Source organism: Jaculus jaculus, chromosome 7 (genome assembly GCF_020740685.1).
Source record: "Jaculus jaculus isolate mJacJac1 chromosome 7, mJacJac1.mat.Y.cur, whole genome shotgun sequence".
Lineage (NCBI taxonomy): Eukaryota > Metazoa > Chordata > Mammalia > Rodentia > Dipodidae > Jaculus > Jaculus jaculus.
The window spans coordinates 121,927,586-121,949,436 of NC_059108.1; the positions used below are offsets into that span (position 1 = coordinate 121,927,586).

General features: G+C 39.2%; 1 protein-coding gene across 1 annotated transcript; it reads left to right on the plus strand.

Moving 5' to 3' along the window:
- The first annotated feature begins 17 nt into the window (after positions 1 to 17).
- On the plus strand, positions 18 to 21,420 carry Eif2s1 (eukaryotic translation initiation factor 2 subunit alpha). Its single transcript, XM_004649271.3, has 8 exons — positions 18 to 175; positions 5,097 to 5,338; positions 9,964 to 10,043; positions 12,204 to 12,355; positions 16,087 to 16,193; positions 17,411 to 17,508; positions 18,925 to 19,068; positions 20,878 to 21,420. The coding sequence occupies exons 2-8, from the start codon at positions 5,098 to 5,100 to the stop codon at positions 21,001 to 21,003; spliced, it is 948 nt and encodes a 315-aa protein (XP_004649328.1). The 5' UTR covers positions 18 to 175; position 5,097; the 3' UTR covers positions 21,004 to 21,420.
- Positions 21,421 to 21,851: the final 431 nt, after the last annotated feature.

Genomic DNA, 21,851 nt, shown 5'->3' on the forward strand with positions numbered 1-21,851 from the left:
GGGCGCGTCCCGTCGGCGCTTGCGCAGTGAGAGGAGGTTCCGCATGCGCCGTGGGGCTGGGCGAAGCGCACGCCGTGGAGGGTCGGCGTCCGGTGCGGGTGTACCCAGTCGGGCGGCTGCGACTTTAAAGAGCACGGCGTGGGACCCCAGCGCGGGATTCTCAGAGACACCTCAGGTGACCAACCCCGCGGCTCGGTTTCCCCACGGAGCCCCTCTCTAGCTGCCGTCCGGTTGACAGGAGTGGGCGACCGAGGGCAGGCCCGGGCTGGCAGCCCTCCCTCCCCTTCCCTGCGCGGGAAGTGCCTGGACACCGTCGCCACCACCCGCGCGCTCCGTCCTGCGCCTTCTCCGTGGCTGGGTGTCCCTTCCTGGGTGCCAGAGGCGAGTGGGCCGAGCGCGCACAGAGGATGCCCTGAGTGGGAAGGCCTCTCGAGAACTCTCTGACAGCCCATTGCCCCACCATACTGAGCACTCGGTTTTGTCCCAGCCTGAGGGTTTTTTTTTTTTAACCCCCTTTTTCCGCCACACCAGTGCAATCAAAACTTCCCTCTGTTCCCCGTGGAAACCAGACTGACCTCTTCTCCAAGGAACCATTAGGACAGGCCACCATGTTTGAAAAGAGCTGCGCCCAAGAAGAGTTTATTATTAATCTGATAAAATTGAAGCTCGTTGCCTTTTTGTTCTGGTTTTGTATTTATGTAGAGTGAATCACCCCTTGAATTTAAACAGTCATACTGCTGAGGGTTTTTTTTTTTTTTTTTAGTATCAGTCTTCATTGGTAATAGAATGAGATCTTGTGCATAACAAAAAGCCTAAAATTAAGGAATCTTTTAGAGTTAGGTGCAACATAAGTCTTGGTTTGCCTCCAGACTGAATTGTTGTTTAAGGGAGAAAACACTTGTCAAAAGTTTGTTACTTAAATGAAATTTTAGCTCCTTTTCTCAGTTCATCTGGTGACAGTTGTTGATTCTCAAAAGATCTAGTTGTAAGGAGGAGGGTTTTCTAGTAAATCTTAGAGCTGAACTATTCTTCCCAGGACATGGATACACCATTTTATTTTGAAATGAGTACTTCCTATATCCAGCGTCAGTGATTTGACCATGTGCTGGTTTTAGAAGTCATACCTGCCATTAGTAAGGGCAAAATTACTAATAATGAAAGGTATTTGAAATCTTAGAAATCCAGCTTTTGAAACGTGAATGATTTGGTTTTGTTTTACATATAACAGAGTGGGTGTAGTGCATACCTGCCTGTAATCCCAACTATAAAGGCAACAGTAGGGACTCTTGAGTTTGAGGACAGCCTGGGCAACATAATAAGACTCAAAGAAAGAGAGGAAGACAAGAACACAACATATAACAATATTGTAGTGCTCTGATATATTGAGGCTCATCCGTATACAAAAGACACTCAGATTTAGAAAGCAGACTAGGAACTCTTGTCTTTAGTACTTACTATTTGTCCTTGAGGATGTGTTTTTTGTTTTTTTAACATTTCTGTTCCTTGATTACTTGTTTGTTTCACTGTTGCTTTCATTAGCACCTTGTAGTATTGCCAGTTTTTTCCCCACTCTGCTCTTAATTCCATAAGCAAGACTTTTCCTTGTGTATGTAGTATTTAGTACCTACTAACAAGTGCAAAAATAATTTGTTCAACAAATTAAATTATAAAATGAGACATAGTACCTCCTTTGTCATGAAGTATGTGTAGAACATTACACCTTCCATAATGCTAAGAGCTGGAGGTAGATGGCTTTCCCAGGCAACCACAGCTCCTTAGTAGGAAAGCAAAGGTTGGAAAACAAGACCAGGGCTTTCTCAGAGTTCAGAAGTGATTTGCTTGACTAGATACTGTTGAAAGTCATAAAGCTTTGAAAATTATAAAAAGGGCTGAGTTAATACTTTGTGTGGTTTCTTTTTCCCTGATAGAAAAGGGGGGGGAGGTTAAGTAATTTGTTTTTTTAAAGTTACCAGCATTTCATAAGGTGATGTGTTCAAAGTCTTACTGACCAATTCACAAGTTATGTGTTAGGAATTCTTTCGTAGTTACTACTTTTTAGCTTTACTGTGAGTAAAATACCATTAGCAATAGTCCATTTTTTATTTCATATTTTGACAGCAGACTTATGCCTCTAAAGTAGTCATTCTTATTGAAAGTCTTTTTACATTCTCATGAACAAGTATTCTAGATACAGATGTTTGAAAACAGTTGCCTCCAAAAAAAAGCCCTATTTAAAATGAAACACCCAGTCAGCTGTTTCCTAATGGATAATTCTGGCCATTGAGTGTCTACTTTCTTTTGTTTACTGAATCCCTATTTTGTCAAGTCACAAGTAAAATACATCTCTACCTCATAAGTTGCTTTTGCTTGTGAAACAGTACTTTTAGTATTGTACAAATACTAATTTGGACTAATTTAAGATGTATTCTTCCAACACTGAATAAAAATATTAGTTACTTTTTGTTGATGTAAGATGTTTCTAATTGTAACATCTCTTAATAAATACTGGCTTTGAATCCAAATTTCATAGGTTCAAATCCTGACTTTAATCATATGTCATTATATAAAGGAATGAGTTCTTCAACCCTTGCCTCAGTTTCTTTACCTGTAAAAAGAGAACTAAGAAGAAGGTGGTATCTTGAAGAAGAAATAGGTAGTTGCCAGACATTGTAGGGAATGGAAAAATGTATAAATCTTTCATGTGTATCTTTCCAGTGGTTGGGAGGTATTTGTGGTTTCCAGGTAATAATTCTCATACCATGTTATGCTGAAAGTAGATGATCTAATTCTTTTGTGGTTTTGAGGCAGGGTCACGTTGTAACCCAGACTGTCCTTGAACTCATGGCTCTCCTACCTAAGCCTCCTAGTGCTGAGATTACAGGTATGAGCCACCTCTCCCAGCTAGATAATCTACTTCTAAAGTCAAGTATCAATGCCTTATTTCCCAGTTAACAAGGAAATAAGTGAATTTTCACATGTTTTTATTTATTTATTTTTATCATTTATTTGCAGGGAGAGAACATAGCCATTGCAAACAAACTCCAGATGTGTGAGCCACCTTGTGCATCTGACTTTATGTGGTACTGGGTAATCAAACCCCAGCTGGCAGGCTTTGCAGGCAAATACCTTTAACTGCTGAGCCATCATATTCCAGCCCCAAGATTTTACAATTTCTTCTTAGGCCTTTAGATCCTATTACTGCCTGTCTTCTGAATACTTGACAACAAATAAGCAGGTTAAGGTTAATGGGAAAACATGAAAGTCATCTCCACAATTAGTTTGAGTGCTTTTTTTATTTTTATTTATTTATTTGAGAGAGAGAGAGAGAGAAATCGAGGCAGAAAGAGAGAATGGGCATGCCAGGGCCTTCAGCCACTACAAACAAACTCTAGACACATGTACCACCTTGTGCATCTGGCTTATGTGGGTCCTGGGCAATTGAACCAAGGTCCTTTGGCTTTGCAGGCAAGTGCCTTAACCGCTAAGCCATCTGTCCAGCCCTTGAAAGCTTTTCAAATGTGCATAGTTACAAAGGGGATAGTGCTGAAAGCAGTTTGGGTGGATCAAAGGGAATAGTTTTAAATAATCTTGAACACTGGAGGTAAAAGCAAGTTGAACTCTATGGAGATTTATAAAGCTATTCTCAAGATTATGTATATCTGTTTAACAAAATAAAAATAGAGGAGCTCAGGCATAGCTCGTTGGTGATGTGCAAGGCCTAGTTTGTCAAAGTAAATAAATTCTGGGGAATAATAGAAGCTGGAAATAATAACAACTACAAATTAAACTTCATTTTTAAAGGAAACAAGTTTCATTGAGTTTTGATTAATGAAGTTTTATTTCCTTGGCATATGATAATAGAATTTTGGCTGTGATAACAGAATGAGGATACAGGTCATACAAGGCAAAGTATGAACACTTGCCTCATGTGCAACTAGGAACTCAGTTCAATCCCCAGAACCACAAAGAAAAAGGAAAAGATTGTATATAACCTTTGGTACATTGGTTAAGGTTTTGGTTAGCAGAATAATTCTTCCCTTGGGGCTGAGGTGATGGCTCAGAGGTTAAAGGTGCTTGCTTGCTTGCATAGCTCTCCAACCTAGGTTCAGTTCCGCAGTAGCCACGTAAAGCCAGATGCACAAAATGTCGCATGCGTCTGGCATTGTCTGCAGCCGTAAGAGGCCCTAGCATGTCCATACACTCAGCCTCTGTGTTTGTCTCCCCCTCCACATACACACGAAGTAAAACAAAAAAGAAATAATTCTTCCCTTTATATACTAGGTTTATAGCATGTGCTGACTTGGAGAGTGACTTAAATTTTGTTAGAAGATAGTATAAATTATAATACTCCTTTAGTAGTACTAATACCTTCATTTGGTATTTAAAATGTTACTGGAAGGCTTGAGTGAGATGGCTTAGCAGTTAAGGCACTTGTGTACGAAGCTAAGGGACCCAGGTTCAATTCCCCAGAACCCACATTAGCCAGATGCACAAGATGGACATGCATCTGGAGTTTGTTTGCAGTGGCTGGAGGGTCCGACATGTTCATATTCGTATTCTCTCTCTCTTTCCCCCTCTCCCCCTTCTTCCCTCTCTCCTTTCAAATAAAAATAAAATGTTTTTTAGAATTTTATTGGAGGATATTTATAAATTGTGTTCGGTTGGTTTTCCTCATGTGTTTTGAAACAGTATCTTCGAAAAAAAAATTTTTGCCCTCAAAAGTTGATCCTCCTGGTTTAACTTCCAGGGTGTTGGGATTACAGGTGTGCATTGCCACACCTTACTTAAGTAGTAGCATTAAAATAGTATTTTCTTTTAGTATTCCTTTAATCCCTCGGTCCCATGGTACTTTATAGGTAGTCATTATTTTTTATGATTGCTCTAAAAGTGGTGGCAAAGAATCACTTAAGCTTCATAGAAATGTAGAGCAAAATGAAAACAAGCTTCGGTCCTAGATAGCCATCCATTTTCTGGTATTTAAGAAGTTGAAAGAACTGAGATGACAAATAACTTTTTTTTTCTTTCAATGGTAAGGGATATAAAGTTGACTTTTATTTTAACCTTAACTAGATACTTGATTTTTGTTTAAATTGCAGAATGCCGGGTCTAAGTTGTAGATTTTATCAACACAAATTTCCTGAAGTGGAAGATGTAGTGATGGTGAATGTCAGGTCCATTGCTGAAATGGGGGCTTATGTCAGCTTGTTGGAATATAACAACATTGAAGGCATGATTCTACTTAGTGAGTTGTCCAGAAGACGTATCCGTTCTATAAACAAACTCATCCGAATTGGCAGAAATGAGTGTGTAGTTGTCATTAGAGTGGACAAAGAAAAAGGTAAGTGAGGAAAAAAAAAACTCTTAAAAATTATAGCTAAAAGTTCATGTCTTTAAATGGTTTGTTAAAGTGTGTCTACTGAATTTAAACTTTTTTTTACTTAAAATCTTCCATGTACAAAGTTACTAGAGAAGAATGCCAGTTCACCATCAGCAAGACCTCTTTAGGGCATAATTGGTATATCCCAGGATAAATCGTTGTAGGTCAAATAACTTGAATCCCCTCCCCCTAGTATTTATGAGGATAAATTGGCAGTAAGCCTATTGAGTGAATAGAAATGAGGCAAAAGTAATTAGGTTTTAGAAATACCTTACAACCTCTTTATTTTTGTTTTGTTTTTTTTTCCAGGTAGGGTCTCACTCTAGTCTAGGCTGACCTAGCATTCATCATGTAGTCTCAGGGTAGCTTTGAACTCTCCGTGATTGTCCTACCTCTGCCTCCTGAGTGCTGGGATTAAAGGCATGTGCCATCATGCCCAGCTTAACCTTTATTATTATTATTTATTTGAGAAAGAGGCAGATAGACTGAGCCCACCAGGGCCTCTAGCCACTGCAAAAGAACTCCAGATGCATGCAACCCCCCTTGTGCATCTGGCTTACATGGTTCCTGGGGAATCAAAGCAGAGTCCTTGGGATTCACAGGCAAAAGCCTTAACTGCTAAGCCATTTCCCCAGCCCCATTTTTTTTTTTTTTTTAATACGAAAAAACAAGAGCAAGGGAATGGGCATGCCAGGGTCTCTAGCCACTGCAAACGAACTCCAGATGCATGCCTCACCTTGTGCATCTGGCTTTACATGGGTACTGAGGAATGGAACCCAGGTTGTTAGGCTTTGCAGGTAAGCACCTTAACCATTGAGCCATCTCTCCAGCCCCCTTATTACATAAGCCTTGAAAAAGCAGTGTGTGCACAACTTAAATCAAGTATGTCTTTCAGTAATTAAAGTGCTTGTGTCCCCAGATCCTACAAAATCTTGGATTCTATGTCTGGCATTATTACCATTGAAAAACTTTTTTTCCTAAACAGTATACAATACTATTAAATGTTTTTTTAACTTAAACACTCTTACTCTAAGTCACTGAAAATCGTGTTAGTGGGTCTGGAGGGATGGCTTAGCAGTTAAGGCATTTGCCTGCAAAGCTAAAGGACCCTGGTTTGATTCCCCAGGACCCACATTGGCCAGATGCACAAGGGAGCGCATGCATCTGGAGTTCATTTGCAGTGGCTGGAGGCCCTGGTATGCCCATTCTCATTCTCTATGCCTCTCTCCCCACCACTTTCTCTGTCAAATAAATAAACATAAACTACTTTAAAAAAAAAGTCGTGTTAGTTAATTTTCTTGTTGCTGTGATAGAATAGTTAACAAGCAACTTGAGGTTTAAAGGTTTATCTCAGCTTATAATTCAGGGAGATGCAGTCCATCATGAAGAGGTCGTGGAGGCAGTAGCATGAAGCAGGTGGTTGCATTGAGTCTTTAGTCGAGGAACAGAGAGGAATGAATGCTCATGATCCACTTGCTTTCATCTTTTTATTCAATCCAAGATCCCAGCCTGTGGTGGTGCCATCCACAGTTATTGGATCCTCCCACCTCAATAACCTAACCTAGAAACTCCCTCTCAGACTTACCCAAAGATTTGTCTCCCAGCTGATTCTAAGATCATGTCAAGTTAACAATCAGTATTGACCATCACAGTGTTAGTTTTAGGTAACTAATTCTTGTCAAGATTGAACAGTTGCTTATCAGTGATCTTCATGTGACTTTTATTTCTGAATCTCCACCATTGAGTTGACTGGTATTCTCTCTCTTTTATATATGATTAATTTTTTATATGCTAGCATTTAAATACTTTTTCTCATGACCTTATATTGGTATACTTAGAAGATGTCATATAACCCACCCAAAATAAATACTTAATTTAAATAATTAAACTACTTGATTGTACTTAATATATAAACTTTCACATCACTGTCCAGAAAGGAACCAGAATAGTGTCTTTCCTCATAATTGTTGTTGTTTCAAGGAAGGGTCTCACTCTGGTCCAGGCTGACTTGGAATTCAGTGTATAGTCTTAAAATAGATAGCCTAGGGCTGGAGAAGTAGCTTATCAGTTAAGGCACTTGCCTGTGAAGCCAAAGGCCCCAGGTTCTATTCTCTAGGACCCACGTAAACCAGATGCACAGGGGCTCATGTGTCTGGAGTTTGTTTGCAGTAGCTGGATGCCCTGGCATGCCCATTCTCTCTCTATTGGTCTTCTCTCTCTCTCTCCTTGCAAATAAATAAATAAGTAAAAGATAGATAGCCTTGAACTCACAGTGATTCTCCTACCTCTGCCTCCCAAGTGCTGGGATTAAAGGTGTGCACCACCATGCCGAACTTCCTCATAATTTTTTATTATATAAAATATGCTTTCACTCTAGCCCAAGCCAGCCTGAAACTCACCCTGGAGCCCAGGTTAGCCTCCTATAATCCTTCAACCTCAACCTCCTGAGTACTGACATTAAAGATGTAAGATACCATGCCCATCTTTAAGACAAGACTTTTAAAGCAGATGTTATAATTGCTCAAACACAATAGAAAATATTCTTGTAGAGGGTGGAGAGATGGCTCAGCAGTAAGGTGCTTGCCTCAGTGCCTAATGACCTGGGTTTGATTCCTAGTCCCCATGTAAAGCCAGATGCACAAAGTAGCACATGTGTCTTGTAGTGGCTAGAGGCCCCGATGTTCTCATTCATATTCTACCCCTCCCCTTGCAAGTAAATTTTTAAAAAACCTTAAAAAGAGCTGGGTGTGGTGGCAGAGGTAAGAGTTAATAACCCTGAATTTCAATCCCCCCCCCTCCAAAAAAAATGAAAGCATGATATGGCCTATACTTACAATCCCAGCTACTTGGAAGGTTGGAGTTAGAGAATCACTTGAGGCCAGCACACATTTTATAGTGATTTAAGTGAAGAAAATGCATCTAAAATAGAGATGATATGTATTATTGATACAAGAAATATCATTTCGGGCTGGAGAGATGGCTTAGTGGTTAAGCGCTTGCCTGTGAAGCCTAAGAACCCCGGTTCGAGGCTCGGTTCCCCAGGTCCCACGTTAGCCAGATGTACAAGGGGGCGCACGCGTCTGGAGTTCGTTTGCAGAGGCTGGAAGCCCTGGCGCGCCCATTCTCTCTCTCTTCCTCTGTCTTTCTCTCTGTGTCTGTCGCTCTCAAATAAATAAATGAAATTTAAAAAAAATTACCTCTTTCTAAAAAAAAAAAAAGAAATATCATTTCGATAAATGCACTAATGCATTTAACAAAGCTCAGTACCCATTCATAATAGTTGTTATGCTAGAAATAATACTTTCTTAATCTGATGAACCTTTAGGAGAAAAGGCAATAGATATTTTCTTCCAATATGGAGAGTGAGGCAAGGCTGTTCACTCATTACTATTACCAGTTAGGACCAAAGTCCTAGCAAGGTGAAATTGTGGCTCTTTGCTGTGTTTTTGCTGCTTGACAAGTTAGTCCTTTCATTTCTTTAGATTAAAGAACTAGGTCTGGTCTCTGAGAAAGTATCATGCAGGATTGTTTTCAGGTTTCAGTGATATGAGACATGCTTAAGCATCTTTCGTCAATTTGGTACAGTTATCTCTTGGTATTTGTCATTTTTAAAATTTTATTTGTTTGCAAGCAGAGAGAGAATGAGTACACCAGGGCCTCCAGCCACTGCAAATGAACTCCAGATGCATGTGCCACTTTGTGCATTGTGCTTTACGTGGGTACTGAGGAATCAAACCTATATCATTAGGCTTTGCAGACAAATGCTTTAACTGCTGAGCCCTCTCTCCAGCCCGGTAATTGGTGATTTTAATATTACTTCTGTTAGGAGTAGTGGGGTTTTTTTGGTTGGTTGTTTTTGTTTTTGTTTTTGTTTTTTTTTTTAGGTAGAGTCTTATTCTGGCCCAGGCTGACCTGGAACTCACTCTGTTGTCACTGCCTGACTTCAAACTCATGGCGATCCTGCTACCTCTGACTCTGACTGAGAGTAAAGGCATAGGCTGCCACACCAGGCTTTTTTCCTTACAGAAAAAAAAAAAAAGCCAGGTGGGGTGGAGATAGAGATAGGAGGATCACTGTGGGTTTGAGGCCACCCTGAGACTACATAGTATATTGAAAAGCCAAAAAAAAAAAAAAAAAAAAGACAAGAAAATGACTTAATTGCATGCATATGTGCCAGTGTGTCTTGTCACTCCAGTCAAATGCCTGTCTGGCTTTATGTGGGTGGCTGGAAAATTGAACCCTGGATGGCAAGCTTTGCAAGCAAATTACTGCTGAGCCATTTCCCATGACCTCTTTTTGTTCTTGAGACAAGAGTCTCATGTGCCAAGGCTGGCCTTGAACTCTTGATCCTCCTGCCCACACCTTCGGAGAGCTGGGATTGCACCGTCACACCTGGCTTGAAGATGGTCTCTCAGTCAGACTATGGTGAATTCTTACTCTACAGAGGCATAGGGAGAGACATTTGTTTGATAGGGTTTTAGAGGATAATAAGCTTGGCCAACATAGTGAATTTGGTTTTAAAAATGGTTACACTAGCTCTCTGACACCTGAGCAAGTAAAATTTCTTTCAATATATTCTTATACAGGTTATATTGATTTGTCAAAAAGAAGAGTTTCTCCAGAGGAAGCAATCAAATGTGAAGACAAATTCACAAAATCCAAAACTGTAAGTTGATTTTTTTTTGTCTTCTTTGGTTTTCCAGGGTAGAGTCTCACTCTAGCTCAGGCTGACCTGGAATCTACTATGTAGGCTCAGCGTGGCCTTGAACTCTCAGCCATCCTCCTATCTCTGCCTCCCGAGTGCTGGGATTAAAGGTGTGTGCCACCACACCCAGCTAAGTTGATTTTTTTTTTAAGTCAAATTAATTCACTACACAAGTAATAGACAGTATTTCTCATTCTTGGCAGGAAAAAAAAGATGACAAAATCTGCCTTTTCTATAGTAGATTCTTTTGTTGTTATTTTTTGTTTTTCATGGTAGGGTCTCACCATAGCCCAGGCTGACCTGGAATTTCTGTAGTATATTGTTTCCCATTATTAAATGGAAACATAATTTGAACATTTGACTTCAAAAGCAAATTTAGTATTTTTTGTGTTCTAATATTTTGAAGTGTTTTTATTTTTTGAGAGAGAGGCACCAAGGTTGTAGATGAACTCCAGATGCATGTGTCACTTTGTCCACCTGGCTCTATGTGGGTACCAGGGAGTCAAATTGGATTGGTAGGCTTTGTAGCAGCACCTTTAGCCACTGAGCCACCTCCTCAGCCCATGATCTAATATAGTAAAATTGGTACTAGAGGTTAGTTGTGAGGCCATTTAAGGTTAAATTAACTATGGGGTGATTTCAGCTGGCTTTCTATTTATCAATGTCTTTTTTTAATTTTACTGCTGAAAATTGAACCCAGGACCTCACAAACACACTTATCACTGAGCTACACCCAAGCCCAAGTCCTTTAATTTTTAAAGGCATTGTTTGTGGTTTCTCCACCCTTTTCTAAGGAGTTTTGTTCTTTTCTGCCATGTGTATTCCTGTCCTCAAGATGAAATCTTAGTTAATCCCAATAAAAGAAATAATAAAAGCCAAAGTCCATTAGACCATTACCCAGATCTCTGCCCTGGTTTTTTTAGTAAAACCAGGCATTCTGAATTTAGTCTTTAGATGAATAGTTTTGGCATCATCTGACTTCATATTGCAAGTACAAAATTTTAAGCTGGCCATGGCGCTACCCACCTGTGATCTCAGTACTCAGAGGCAGAGGCACGAGGATCATGAATTCGTGCCAGTCTGACCTTCATATCTGACGCTGTCTCAGTCAAACAAGGACGGGGGATGTTCAGAGGCAGAGCCTTTACCTCGCACGCATAGGGCCAGAGTTTGATCTTCACGTTACAGATGAGGGAGGTGCGTGGCTTTAGGTCCCACTACGTTTGTGAGACTCCACTCTTGTTTGTTTTTGTCTTCTTAGGTATTGTTGAGTATTTACATAGCACAGTAATGTGCATCTAGAGTCCCAGGTATGTGGGGGACTGAGACAAAAGGATTAGCTGAGCCCAGCAGGGGCAACATACCAAGACTGTCTCAAAAAAAAAAAAGTATCTCAACAAAACTATAAAATGAAGTAGCTAATTTAGGACCTTTCTTTACTCAGTTTTGATATATGAAACTACCTTTTAAAATACTTTCTCTATTCAGTAAGCCCTGAATTGCTTTTGGATTAAAGAATAATTGTTAAAATGATAAAAGATCAAAAGAAAAGTTAAGATCTAGCCTGGTATGATAGCACACACCTTTAATCCCAGTAATTATAAGGATAGAAGGATCACCATGAGTTAAGGCCAGCCAGGGCTACAGAGTCAGTTGCAGGTTGCTAGAGTGAGGCTGTCAGAAAGAAAAGAAAAGGAAAGGGAAAAAGGAATATTAGAGGGAGGAAGAGGAGTGAGAGAAGGGAGGAGGCAGGGAAATTTTGAAATCTTGTATACTCATGATAATTTCTTTCTTAAGCGTGTTTATATATTTGATTATGCAAGAGCTCTCTGAAATAAAAGATTAAATTCTCCCTGTCACAAATAAGGAAACATGTCAAAGGTGGTAATTTATTCCATTGTCAAGACTTGATCCAAGTGCAAAGACTAAATGTGTAATACTTTGATTTGTTATACCCATTAGGGTTATTTAATATGAGGAAGGGAACATTTCTTTATGGAAAAATAACTTGTATTTAGATCTTTAATTGTTGAGTTTTCTACTACTGTCCACTGAAATGTAAAACTATCTGTTTATGGATCTCTTGTTTTGGAATTGTTGAGCTCTTCATTCTGTTTGTAGGTTTATAGCATTCTTCGTCATGTTGCTGAGGTGTTGGAATACACCAAGGATGAGCAGCTTGAAAGTCTGTTCCAGAGGACTGCCTGGGTGTTTGATGACAAGTACAAGAGACCTGGATACGGTGCCTATGATGCATTTAAGCATGCCGTCTCGTAAGAACACTTTTTGATTCTGTCTTGTTAGCTCAGCTTCAGGGTCTAGCTCACACACAAATGGTCTAACATTCAGTTGCACAATATCCTTACATTGAATCCTTGTCATATTTAGGTTAAAAAGTTTTTTTTTTTTCAATATGAAAGACCGATGGTGTAGGATAATCCTATTGTCAAGTGTGTCACATGACATTTATATAGGTTCATGATTTTATTTCACACTGTTCCCTTGGACATTTTCATTTTCTAGTTTTGTCATTATCCTAGATGATTTCAATACCAGTGTGGATGCCTCATCCAAAACTAACTTCATGTTTAACTCAGTTACACTGACATTGAACCCATGCCATGTTTGTCAGTCTTCCATGTTGTGACCTCCGTCTTATCACCAGGATTTTCTCACTTCTAAAACTTTGAATTCACACATTCTATTCTGTCACCACACTCTTCTGTCCTTCCAGCACCGACATAATCCAGTTCTTAAGAATTAGGTTGGATCCAAATCCAATTTTCTCTGACTGTCATTCTTTCCTGACTTTTTTATTCAACATAGATATAATAGGATCCATCATTTCAGTAATTTTCTTGCCATTGTTGTGAGCTTTTGCCCTCTTTTTCTTCTGTTAAATCCAGCCGTGGGTCGATGTTCCTGCCTTCTCTGAACTTATAGCCTGCTGGGTGCTGCTAGGAAAACCAATCTTACAGGTTGGTGTCACTGCATATTATCAGCCTCAGCTGGGCCTTTATTGCTGCCCACATTCTCTGGTCCTGGTCAGTTCTTCCCTCAATTTTTGTAATGTCTGTTTTAGAGTTTCTCCATAGTCTTCCCTTAGAAATCTATACTAGCCTCTTCCCTCACTTTTAGTTGACGTGTTCACTACACATCTTAGTTTAAAAAGAAAGAAGCCATTGCACAGGAACTCCTCCTTCCTTCCAGAGCATCTGAACTAACTTCTTTTTGTCCTACCTGTCATATCCTTCCAATCCTCAAAATACTCTTAAAACCTGTGCCTGTCTTCTGCTCAAGGATCTGTCTCCATTAGGTACTCCCTTCTTTTGAATCTCCATCCTTTTCCTTTATTAATTTTGCTGTATTAGAATAAAAATATTCTCTAGTTTTTCTCATTAATGCTAAAAACTACCTCTCAGCCTTCCCTTGACTTTGTCTTGTATGTTGTATTCTTCTAGTAACAAGATCCTTCAGTTCTCTGTGCATGTTATTTCTGCAGCTTTACCCACTACTCCTTCCTAAACATTAATATTGCTCTGAGGCTAGTTGCTAGTCCTTGTTTGTGCTAAGAAGTACTGGTTTCAACTCTAGAATGAGTGAGCAAGACCTGGGTCTGTTATGAATCCCCAGCACACCAAATCCATACTAGTTGGGAGAGAGAGAGAGAGAGAGAGAGAGAGAGCGCGCGCGTGTGCGTGTGTGTGTGTGTAGAATAATAATAGAAGGGCTGGAAATGTTGCTCAGTGGTTAAGGATACATGCTTGCAAAGCCAGCTGGCCCTGGTTCAATTCCCCAGCTTGCACATAAAGCTGGATGCACGTGTCTGGAGTTTGTTTGCAACAGTGAGAGTCCCCAGTGTCCCCATACATGTACACACTCCTGCAAATGAATAAGCAAATATTTTTTTAAAAAATAATATATGTAGATGTGTGGTAGTAACCCATCTTTAATCCCAACACTGAGACTAAGGTAGGAGGATCACTATGAGTTTAAGGCCAACCTAGCCTGCAAAGTGAATTCCCCAGTAAGCCTGGATTAGAGTAAGAAACTGCCTCAAAAATAAAGTAACAACCTAGGACATAATTGTTGTTATTATTCTTACCTTATAGTTGAAGAAGTTGAGGCAGAGGTCAAATAATTTGCTCAAGGTCACACTGCTGACAAATGGTGGCACTATTATTCAAGCCCAAACACTGAGCTCATTTCTAAGTGTTCACTGTTGTTCACCACTAACCACTGCTTTATCCATCTGTTCTGTACTCCTCAGCCAGTACTTTTTGTGTGTGTGACTCTACCCCTGAGCCACAACTCCAGCTCACTCAGTATATATTTGAACTTAGCTTACAGTCGAGCCCCCGTTTATATCCTTAACTTGTGTCTCCAGAACCACCCTCCATTATCGCTATGCCTTGACATGTTTTATCTCCTTTTCCTTAACACACTCTTGCTTCATCACCTATGTTGCAATTGTACACTTTTAAATAACAGTGATTCTTTGTAACATGTCCTTCATATTGCTCCTTATAAATAAACTTTTTGAAATAGTTGGAAATAATATTTTGCCTCCTTCATCCCCCTAACTCATCAGTCATAACTACTACCCAGAAACTATTAGTCTATATCATTATTCATATTTTAATAATTTTGCTATATGTACATGTTATGTATCCCTAATCAAAACTACAAAATGTCCTGAAATCTGAAAGTTTGAGTACCTATGTTATGCTATAAGTGGAAAAGTCCATGTCTAACCTAAAGATAATTATCTTGAAGATATGAATATAATGCATATATGAAGGACTGGGGAGATGGCTTAGCAGTTCAAAGTGCTTGCTTGCAAAGCCTGAGAGCTCATGTTTGATTCCCCAATACCCACGTAAAACCAGATGCACAAAACGACATACGTATTTGGAATTCATTTGCAATGACTCTGGCTTGCTCATTCCCTCCCTCATTCTGTCTCTGTTTGCAAATAAATAAAATGTTTTAAAATGCAGTTAACTTTTTTTCAAAGCATACATGAAACAAAATATTGTGTAAATTTGGATCCTCTCCCCAACATATCTCATTCTGCATATGCAGATACTCCAGTATCTGGTGTGGGGGGTAATCAAAAATATTTCTGGTCACAAGCCTATAGATCCACAAAGTATATGTATGATCATTTGTGTATACAAATTTTAATCCCTTGATTTTTATAGCTTGCAATTTGCTTTATAAGGCTGAGAAAGATTTAAATAAATTGATAGATATGCACTTCATGCATATTCTAAATCACTTTATTTTAATATGCTTATATATTCCCCTTTTAAGTACTTGGTTATTTTCCCCTTTGGTCCTGTTTTTCAAACAGTATTGTGGGTGGGTGGATGTTTCTTTCCCAACCCCTCTCTCTCTCAAACATGTGTGCGCGCACGCAAAGGGTTTAGATGTATTCTAGAAATGGAATTATGTCATAGGATTAATTTGACACCTATCTGTATATAACACACACATACAATTGCATCAGATGAAATGTGATTTCCTTCATGAAATCCTTCCTGACCCCAGTAGCTGCTCTGGCGTCCATGGGTATATTGTATTTCTACAAATTTTCCTAAACACTTCTTCATTCCTACCTAGATCATTAAGTTCCTTGAAGGTAGAAAATGCTGACTACATGGAAATGCTTAATTATTGTAGGATGTTACTTACAATAGGGGGTATGAAGTTGCTGGTTTTAGCTAGATATCTAAAATTTTTCTTTTGATAATCAGTTGATTGTTATCTGTTTGTTAGACACTGCTAAGTGCTTATATTGTCTCATTTAATATAGTAGTCCTGTGTGATATGTTATTTTTATCCTCAGTTTATATTTTTTAGGATATCATCATTAGTTATTGAGGTATATTCATTATTCCATAGTATAATGTGTTTGGTTTTACAGTTACCAGTAATATAACCTTGACCTTTTGTGTGTTTTTTTTGTTGTTGTTTTTGTTTTGTTTTTGTCTTAAATCAGAGACCCATCTATTTTGGATAGCCTAGATTTAAATGAAGATGAACGTGAAGTACTAATTAACAATATTAATAGGCGTTTGACCCCACAAGCTGTCAAAATTCGAGCAGGTAAGTTGCTGTTTAAATGATTTTTAGAATACTTTGCATTTATTGAAAAATCAGTTAAGTAATGATACTTCCAAAGTATATATTGCAACAAATATAGATTGTTCTAAATATTAATCTAACAGAAATTTGGAGTTTAGAGCTGGAGAGGTGGTTTAGCGGCTAAGTCGCTTGTTAGCAAAGCCTAAAGACCCAGGTTCAGTTCCCCACTACCTTCATAAAGCCAAGTGCACAAAGAGGTACATGCATCGGGAGTTTTTTTTAAAGTTTGGAGTTTATCAGTTCTGAGAGTCAAACCAAGGCTTCATAGATACTGGATTGATGGTCTATCATAGTACCATACTCTCACCTCAAGCTATTTTGGCATATACAGATTCATTATAAAAATGTATATTTTAACACAAGTAAAACAACTCATATGAGCTCAGGTAATTTTAATTTAGCCCTTTAAAAATTATTTTGTTTTAGACTGTAACTTTAGGATTCTTCTGTCTCAAACTCCCTAATGCTAGGATTACAGGCAGGTACCACCGTGCCTGGCTTAATGTTTTTACAAAAATGGGGCCATAGTAGCAGAATGGTTTCCAACTATTCTTTTTACTGTATATTTTGGTTACTCTTCCATGGAGATCATAGAAACTTTCTCATTCTTTTATCTTTTTGACAGCTGGATAGTAATCCAAAGAACAGATAAAATGCAACACAAACCAATGCCCTCTTGATGAACTCAAATTTGGCCAGTTTTTTCAATTACAAATGTACTTAACATATTTAACCCACAAGGGTTCTTCAAGACATTTCTAAAAGAATTTTGGGGTCAAAGGGTAGGGGATTTCTAAATCTAAAACAACTTACTGTTAAAGTAAGTCTCTTTGCTTCTTATAATTTTGTTACCAGGTGGTTTGATAAAATAGAAATGGTAGTTTGACGACATATTCAGATCTTACAAGGTTTTTGTTTGTTTTTGAGAGTCTTAATGTGTAGCGAGCACACTGGCCTTAAACTTGGTCCTTCTGCTGCAACTTCCCTATGTTCAGATCTCAGTTGTAAACCACCCTGCCCAGCCATATTCACATATTTGACTGTGAAAATAGGTGGGATTTATTTGTAATTATAGATTAAATCTTTGAATATGAGTGTACCTTCATACCTGTTTCATTTAAACTTTTAAATACTTAGCATGTTTTCAGTGGTCAGCTTTTGAATTTTTATACTTTTAGATATTGAAGTGGCTTGCTATGGTTATGAAGGCATTGATGCTGTAAAAGAAGCCCTGAGAGCAGGGTTGAATTGTTCTACGGAAACCATGCCCATCAAGGTGAGTCATCAGTTTTCTGCCATCCTGCAGAATAACCACCTAAAAACACCAGGATCTTGGGGTGGTGGGTGGGTGAGTTGGTTTGTTGGTGGTATATGTACTAGCAGTTAAAACAAGGGCCTTTGAAATATATTCCAGTCTTCTTTTCAATTATGTTGACTAGAGAATATGGTTCAGTGGTAAAGCACTTTCTTAGTATGTTCAAGGACAGGGTTTGATCCTCAAGGGAAAAAAATTTTGTGTCTCATAGTAAATGTGGTTTTGTTTTTGTTATTTGTTTTTTCTCTCCAAATTGAGCAATGGCTTTTTGGTGATATTGTTGGTGGATATTTGCAACTATGCAGTGGCCTTTTGATGTTGGCACTGTCTGCTGTCAAAATAGATAGGGATTCTTATTGTGAGTAGGCTGGCAATATTAAATGTACTTTACATTAAAGACTTGAATTAGCTAAAATGCTCATAGCACTCTGAAAGAAAGGCTGATAGTCTTTCATCAGCATACATACAACTTGACTGAAGTTAGGTTACTAACAATATGACTATTACTCAGAATCTCTGAGAAGGATTTATTCCCATCAATTTAGAGACAATTGCCCATTATGCTGGTATTGATTGATTTGGCCACCAAAAACACCCAAATTTTTTTTGTTTATTTTTGAGGTAGGCTCTCACTCTAGTTCAGGCTGACCTGGAATTCACTGTGTAGTCTCAGACTGGCTTTGAACTCATAGAGATCCTCCTACCTCAACCTCCCAAGTGCTGGGATTAAAGACATACGCCAACATGCCTGGAAGATTGTAATTTTTCATGTTGTAATACATTGGGAATATGCTGGATTAAGATCATTTTATCAATTAGCTGTTGCTTATTAACAAATACAGAATTAGGAACTGAGGTGGGATAACTTGTTAATAATGTATGAGATTATTATTATTTTTTTTTAAACATTTTTATTTTTTTATTAGAGAGAGACAGACAGAAAGAGGCAGAGAGAAAGAGAGAGAGAATGGGCGCGCCAGGGCTTCCAGCCACTGCAAACGAACTCCAGACGCATGCGCCCCCTTGTGCATCTGGCTAACATGGGACCTGGGGAACGGAGCCTCGAACCGGGGTCCTTAGGCTTCACAGGCCAAGCGCTTAACCGCTAAGCCATCTCTCCAGCCCAATGTATGAGATTATTATTTTTTGAACATAATACCTCCCTTTTTTATTAGTGGCTTTTTTCAAGTGGGGCCTTACTCTAGTTCAGACTGACCTGGAATTCACTCTGTAGCCCAGGCTAGCCTTGAACTCAAGGTGGTTCTCCTACCTCAACCTTTCCAATGCTGGGATTAAAGGCACGTACCACCACACCAGCTTGAACATCCTAGTTCTGTAGATACCAGTCATGACTGAATTTTTGTCTTTCTCCTCTAGATTAATCTAATAGCACCTCCTCGGTATGTGATGACAACGACAACCCTGGAGAGAACAGAAGGCCTCTCTGTCCTCAATCAAGCTATGGCTGTCATCAAAGAAAAGATTGAGGAGAAGAGGGGTGTGTTCAAAATTCAAATGGAGGTAAGATTAGTCTTCATTTTTACTTGGTTAAAGTTTTTAAGAAACTAAAACAATATGTGTTCTAAAATAACTGGATCGCTGCCTTTTTTTTTTTTAATTTGAGAGAGAGAAAAATTGGTACAATGGGACCTCTAGCCACTGCAGTTAACTCCAGATGCATGCGCCATCTTGTGGGCATGTGTCACATGCACATACATCACCTTGTGTGGCTGGCTCAAGCTATAGGTTCTGGGGAGCCGAACCTGGGTCCTTAGGCCTCTCAGGCTAGTGCCTTAACCTCTAAACCATCTCTCCAGCCCTCACTGCCTTTTAAAACATCAGATACGAACTGGCATGTTCCTCATATAATTATGACTGTTAATTCCAGCACTTGGGAGGCTGAGGCTGAAGGATTGCCATGAGTTTAAGGCCAGCCTGGGCTCCAGACTGAGGCCCTCTGCCTCAAAAAGCTCTCCCCAAAACAGTCATTGACTCAGAGGATTCCTAAAAGGTATTTTTATAGGTAAATATCTGTCAGCACTGGAATGTTATATTGTAGGATAGACATGCAGCGGAAAACAAAGGCAGGAGGGTATCAAAAGTTCAGAGCAGCCTGGAGTATATAACAGACTGGGGTGAAATAATTCATCTCAATAAGAACAGAATTTAGGGCTGGAGTGATGAGTTAGCTGTTAAAGGCACTTGGCTGTGAGTGAGGCCTAAAGACCCATATAAGCCAAACACACAAAGGTGAGGCAAGCGCTTACAGTCACAAATGCCCTCTAGGTGGCGCAAGCATCTGGAGTTCCATTTCAGTGTCTGAGCCCTGGCATGCCAATTCTCTCTCTTTCTCCCTCTCTGACTCTAAAATTTAAAAAAAAAAAATTTTTTTTAAACCAAAACCTAATTTCTATGTATATATGATGATTCATTCTCTGAGAACAAATATTAAATAAGTTATTTTGAGCTCAGAAGATGCATTTTTAAATTTTTTTATTTTATGCTTATTATTATTAGAGGTATGGTTTCACTCTAGTCTAGGCTGCCCTGGAATTCAGTGATTACCTTTGTTTACTGAGTACTGGATTAAAGGCATGTGCCCCCATGCTCAGCAAGGATCCCCCCCCCCCTTGTGATAGGGTCTCACTCAAGTCCAGGCTGACCTGGAATCCACTCTGTAGTCTCAGGGTGGCCTCGAACTCATGGCGATCCTCCTAACCCTGCCTCCTGAGTGCTGGGATTAAAGGCATGTGCTCAAGATGGATGTTTTTACAGAACATTCATTTTATCTTGACAATTAAGATTGCTACAGTTGCAAATTTTCAGTTTTAGCTTATAAGAGTAGCAGACAATATTGTTCCATTTTAATATACTCATTTTTCTTGCACTCTTGTAATTTATTCTATTTTTCAGCTAATAGAGTTTATTAATAGTAAGCCAGTACTCATGAGCAGGTGTGTCTGAACTAAATTCTCAGTTTTTAAACAAACTTAAAAATTGGTTCTGGGGAGATGGTTCAGTAGTTAAGCAGGTTTGCCACTTAAGCATGTGGACCTTTTTGGGACAGTGGCTGTCAATTTCAACTCCTTAGCACCTACATAAAAAGCTGGTCATGCAGATGTGTAACCCCAGTCCACAGTGGTGGAGACCAGGGGACCACTGGGGTGCACCGGCTAAGGGAGAGATGTCACTCAAGCAAGGAAATCGGCAGATGAGCCATAAGAAAGTCACCCTTCATTCTTAAAGTTAAAATAAGAACTCTAGGCAGTAGTAGTGTTGAAAATCTATTAACTGTTTGAGTACTTATTTTGAAATTATGCTCTTCCACAGCCCAAAGTGGTCACAGATACAGATGAAACTGAACTTGCAAGACAGCTGGAAAGGCTTGAGAGAGAAAATGCAGAAGTGGATGGAGACGACGATGCTGAAGAAATGGAAGCCAAAGCGGAGGATTAACTTGTGGGCAGCAGTCCAGTTCAAGGAGCAGGAAGCAGTCTTGCTGACCGGAAACCCTAGACTTAAAAAGTTTTCCAGTATTGAAAACTTCAAAGCTCAATATTTTTTATTTCCGAATATTTAAGTATTCAACAGACTAGACCATGAAAGGCCCTCCTAGATGTCAGCCATTTTCACATAGGAGCTCAAACACATCAAGCATTTTTAAGGGAGTGGCTTGATTTGACCAAAAACAAATTTTTAAGAACAAGTCTAAAATTGGGCTGATGATTTCCGTTTCTGATGTCTCCAGATTGGCTCCCTTTGTGTAGTTCAGGACCTCCATGAAATTTGCCAGGAGCACCCAAAACAATTCCAATCTTTCTATTAAAAAGTGTATCAAGCAAACATCAAATAAATTTCTGGGATATTTAACTATAGGCTGCTTCTTCCTTGTCACCAGTTGGAAGCATTCTGAATGCTAAGACCTTACTTCTGTTATCTTTGTAGTCTAGACAGAGAATATAAGCATGTGATCAAACCACACAATAGACCCTTTCAAAAAGAGAGTTTAGAGAAATTTTTTTCTTTTTTGGTTTTTCTCACTCTGGCCCAGGCTGACTTGGAATTGACTATGGAGTCTCAAGGTAGCCTCGAATGCACTGTGATCCTCCTATCTCTGCCTCCCAAGTGCTAGGATTAAAGGTATATTCCACCACACCTGGCTAGAGAAAATATTTTTAAATGTAACCATAGTGAAACTGACCCTTAATTGGGGAAAGCCTTAAAATGCAATTAAAGAATTACATTGCTAAGTGCCTTTTACCTATTTAAGGCTGATAACACCTTGTGGTATGAGACAGTTTATC

Coding starts and splice junctions, on each gene's coding strand:
- Eif2s1 (XM_004649271.3), top strand. CDS start 5,098: ATGCCGGGTCTAAGTTGTAGATTTTATCAACACAAATTTCCTGAAGTG. Junction 10,044..12,203: donor AATTCACAAAATCCAAAACT/GTAAGTTGATTT, acceptor TTCTGTTTGTAG/GTTTATAGCATTCTTCGTCA. Junction 16,194..17,410: donor AGCTGTCAAAATTCGAGCAG/GTAAGTTGCTGT, acceptor TTATACTTTTAG/ATATTGAAGTGGCTTGCTAT.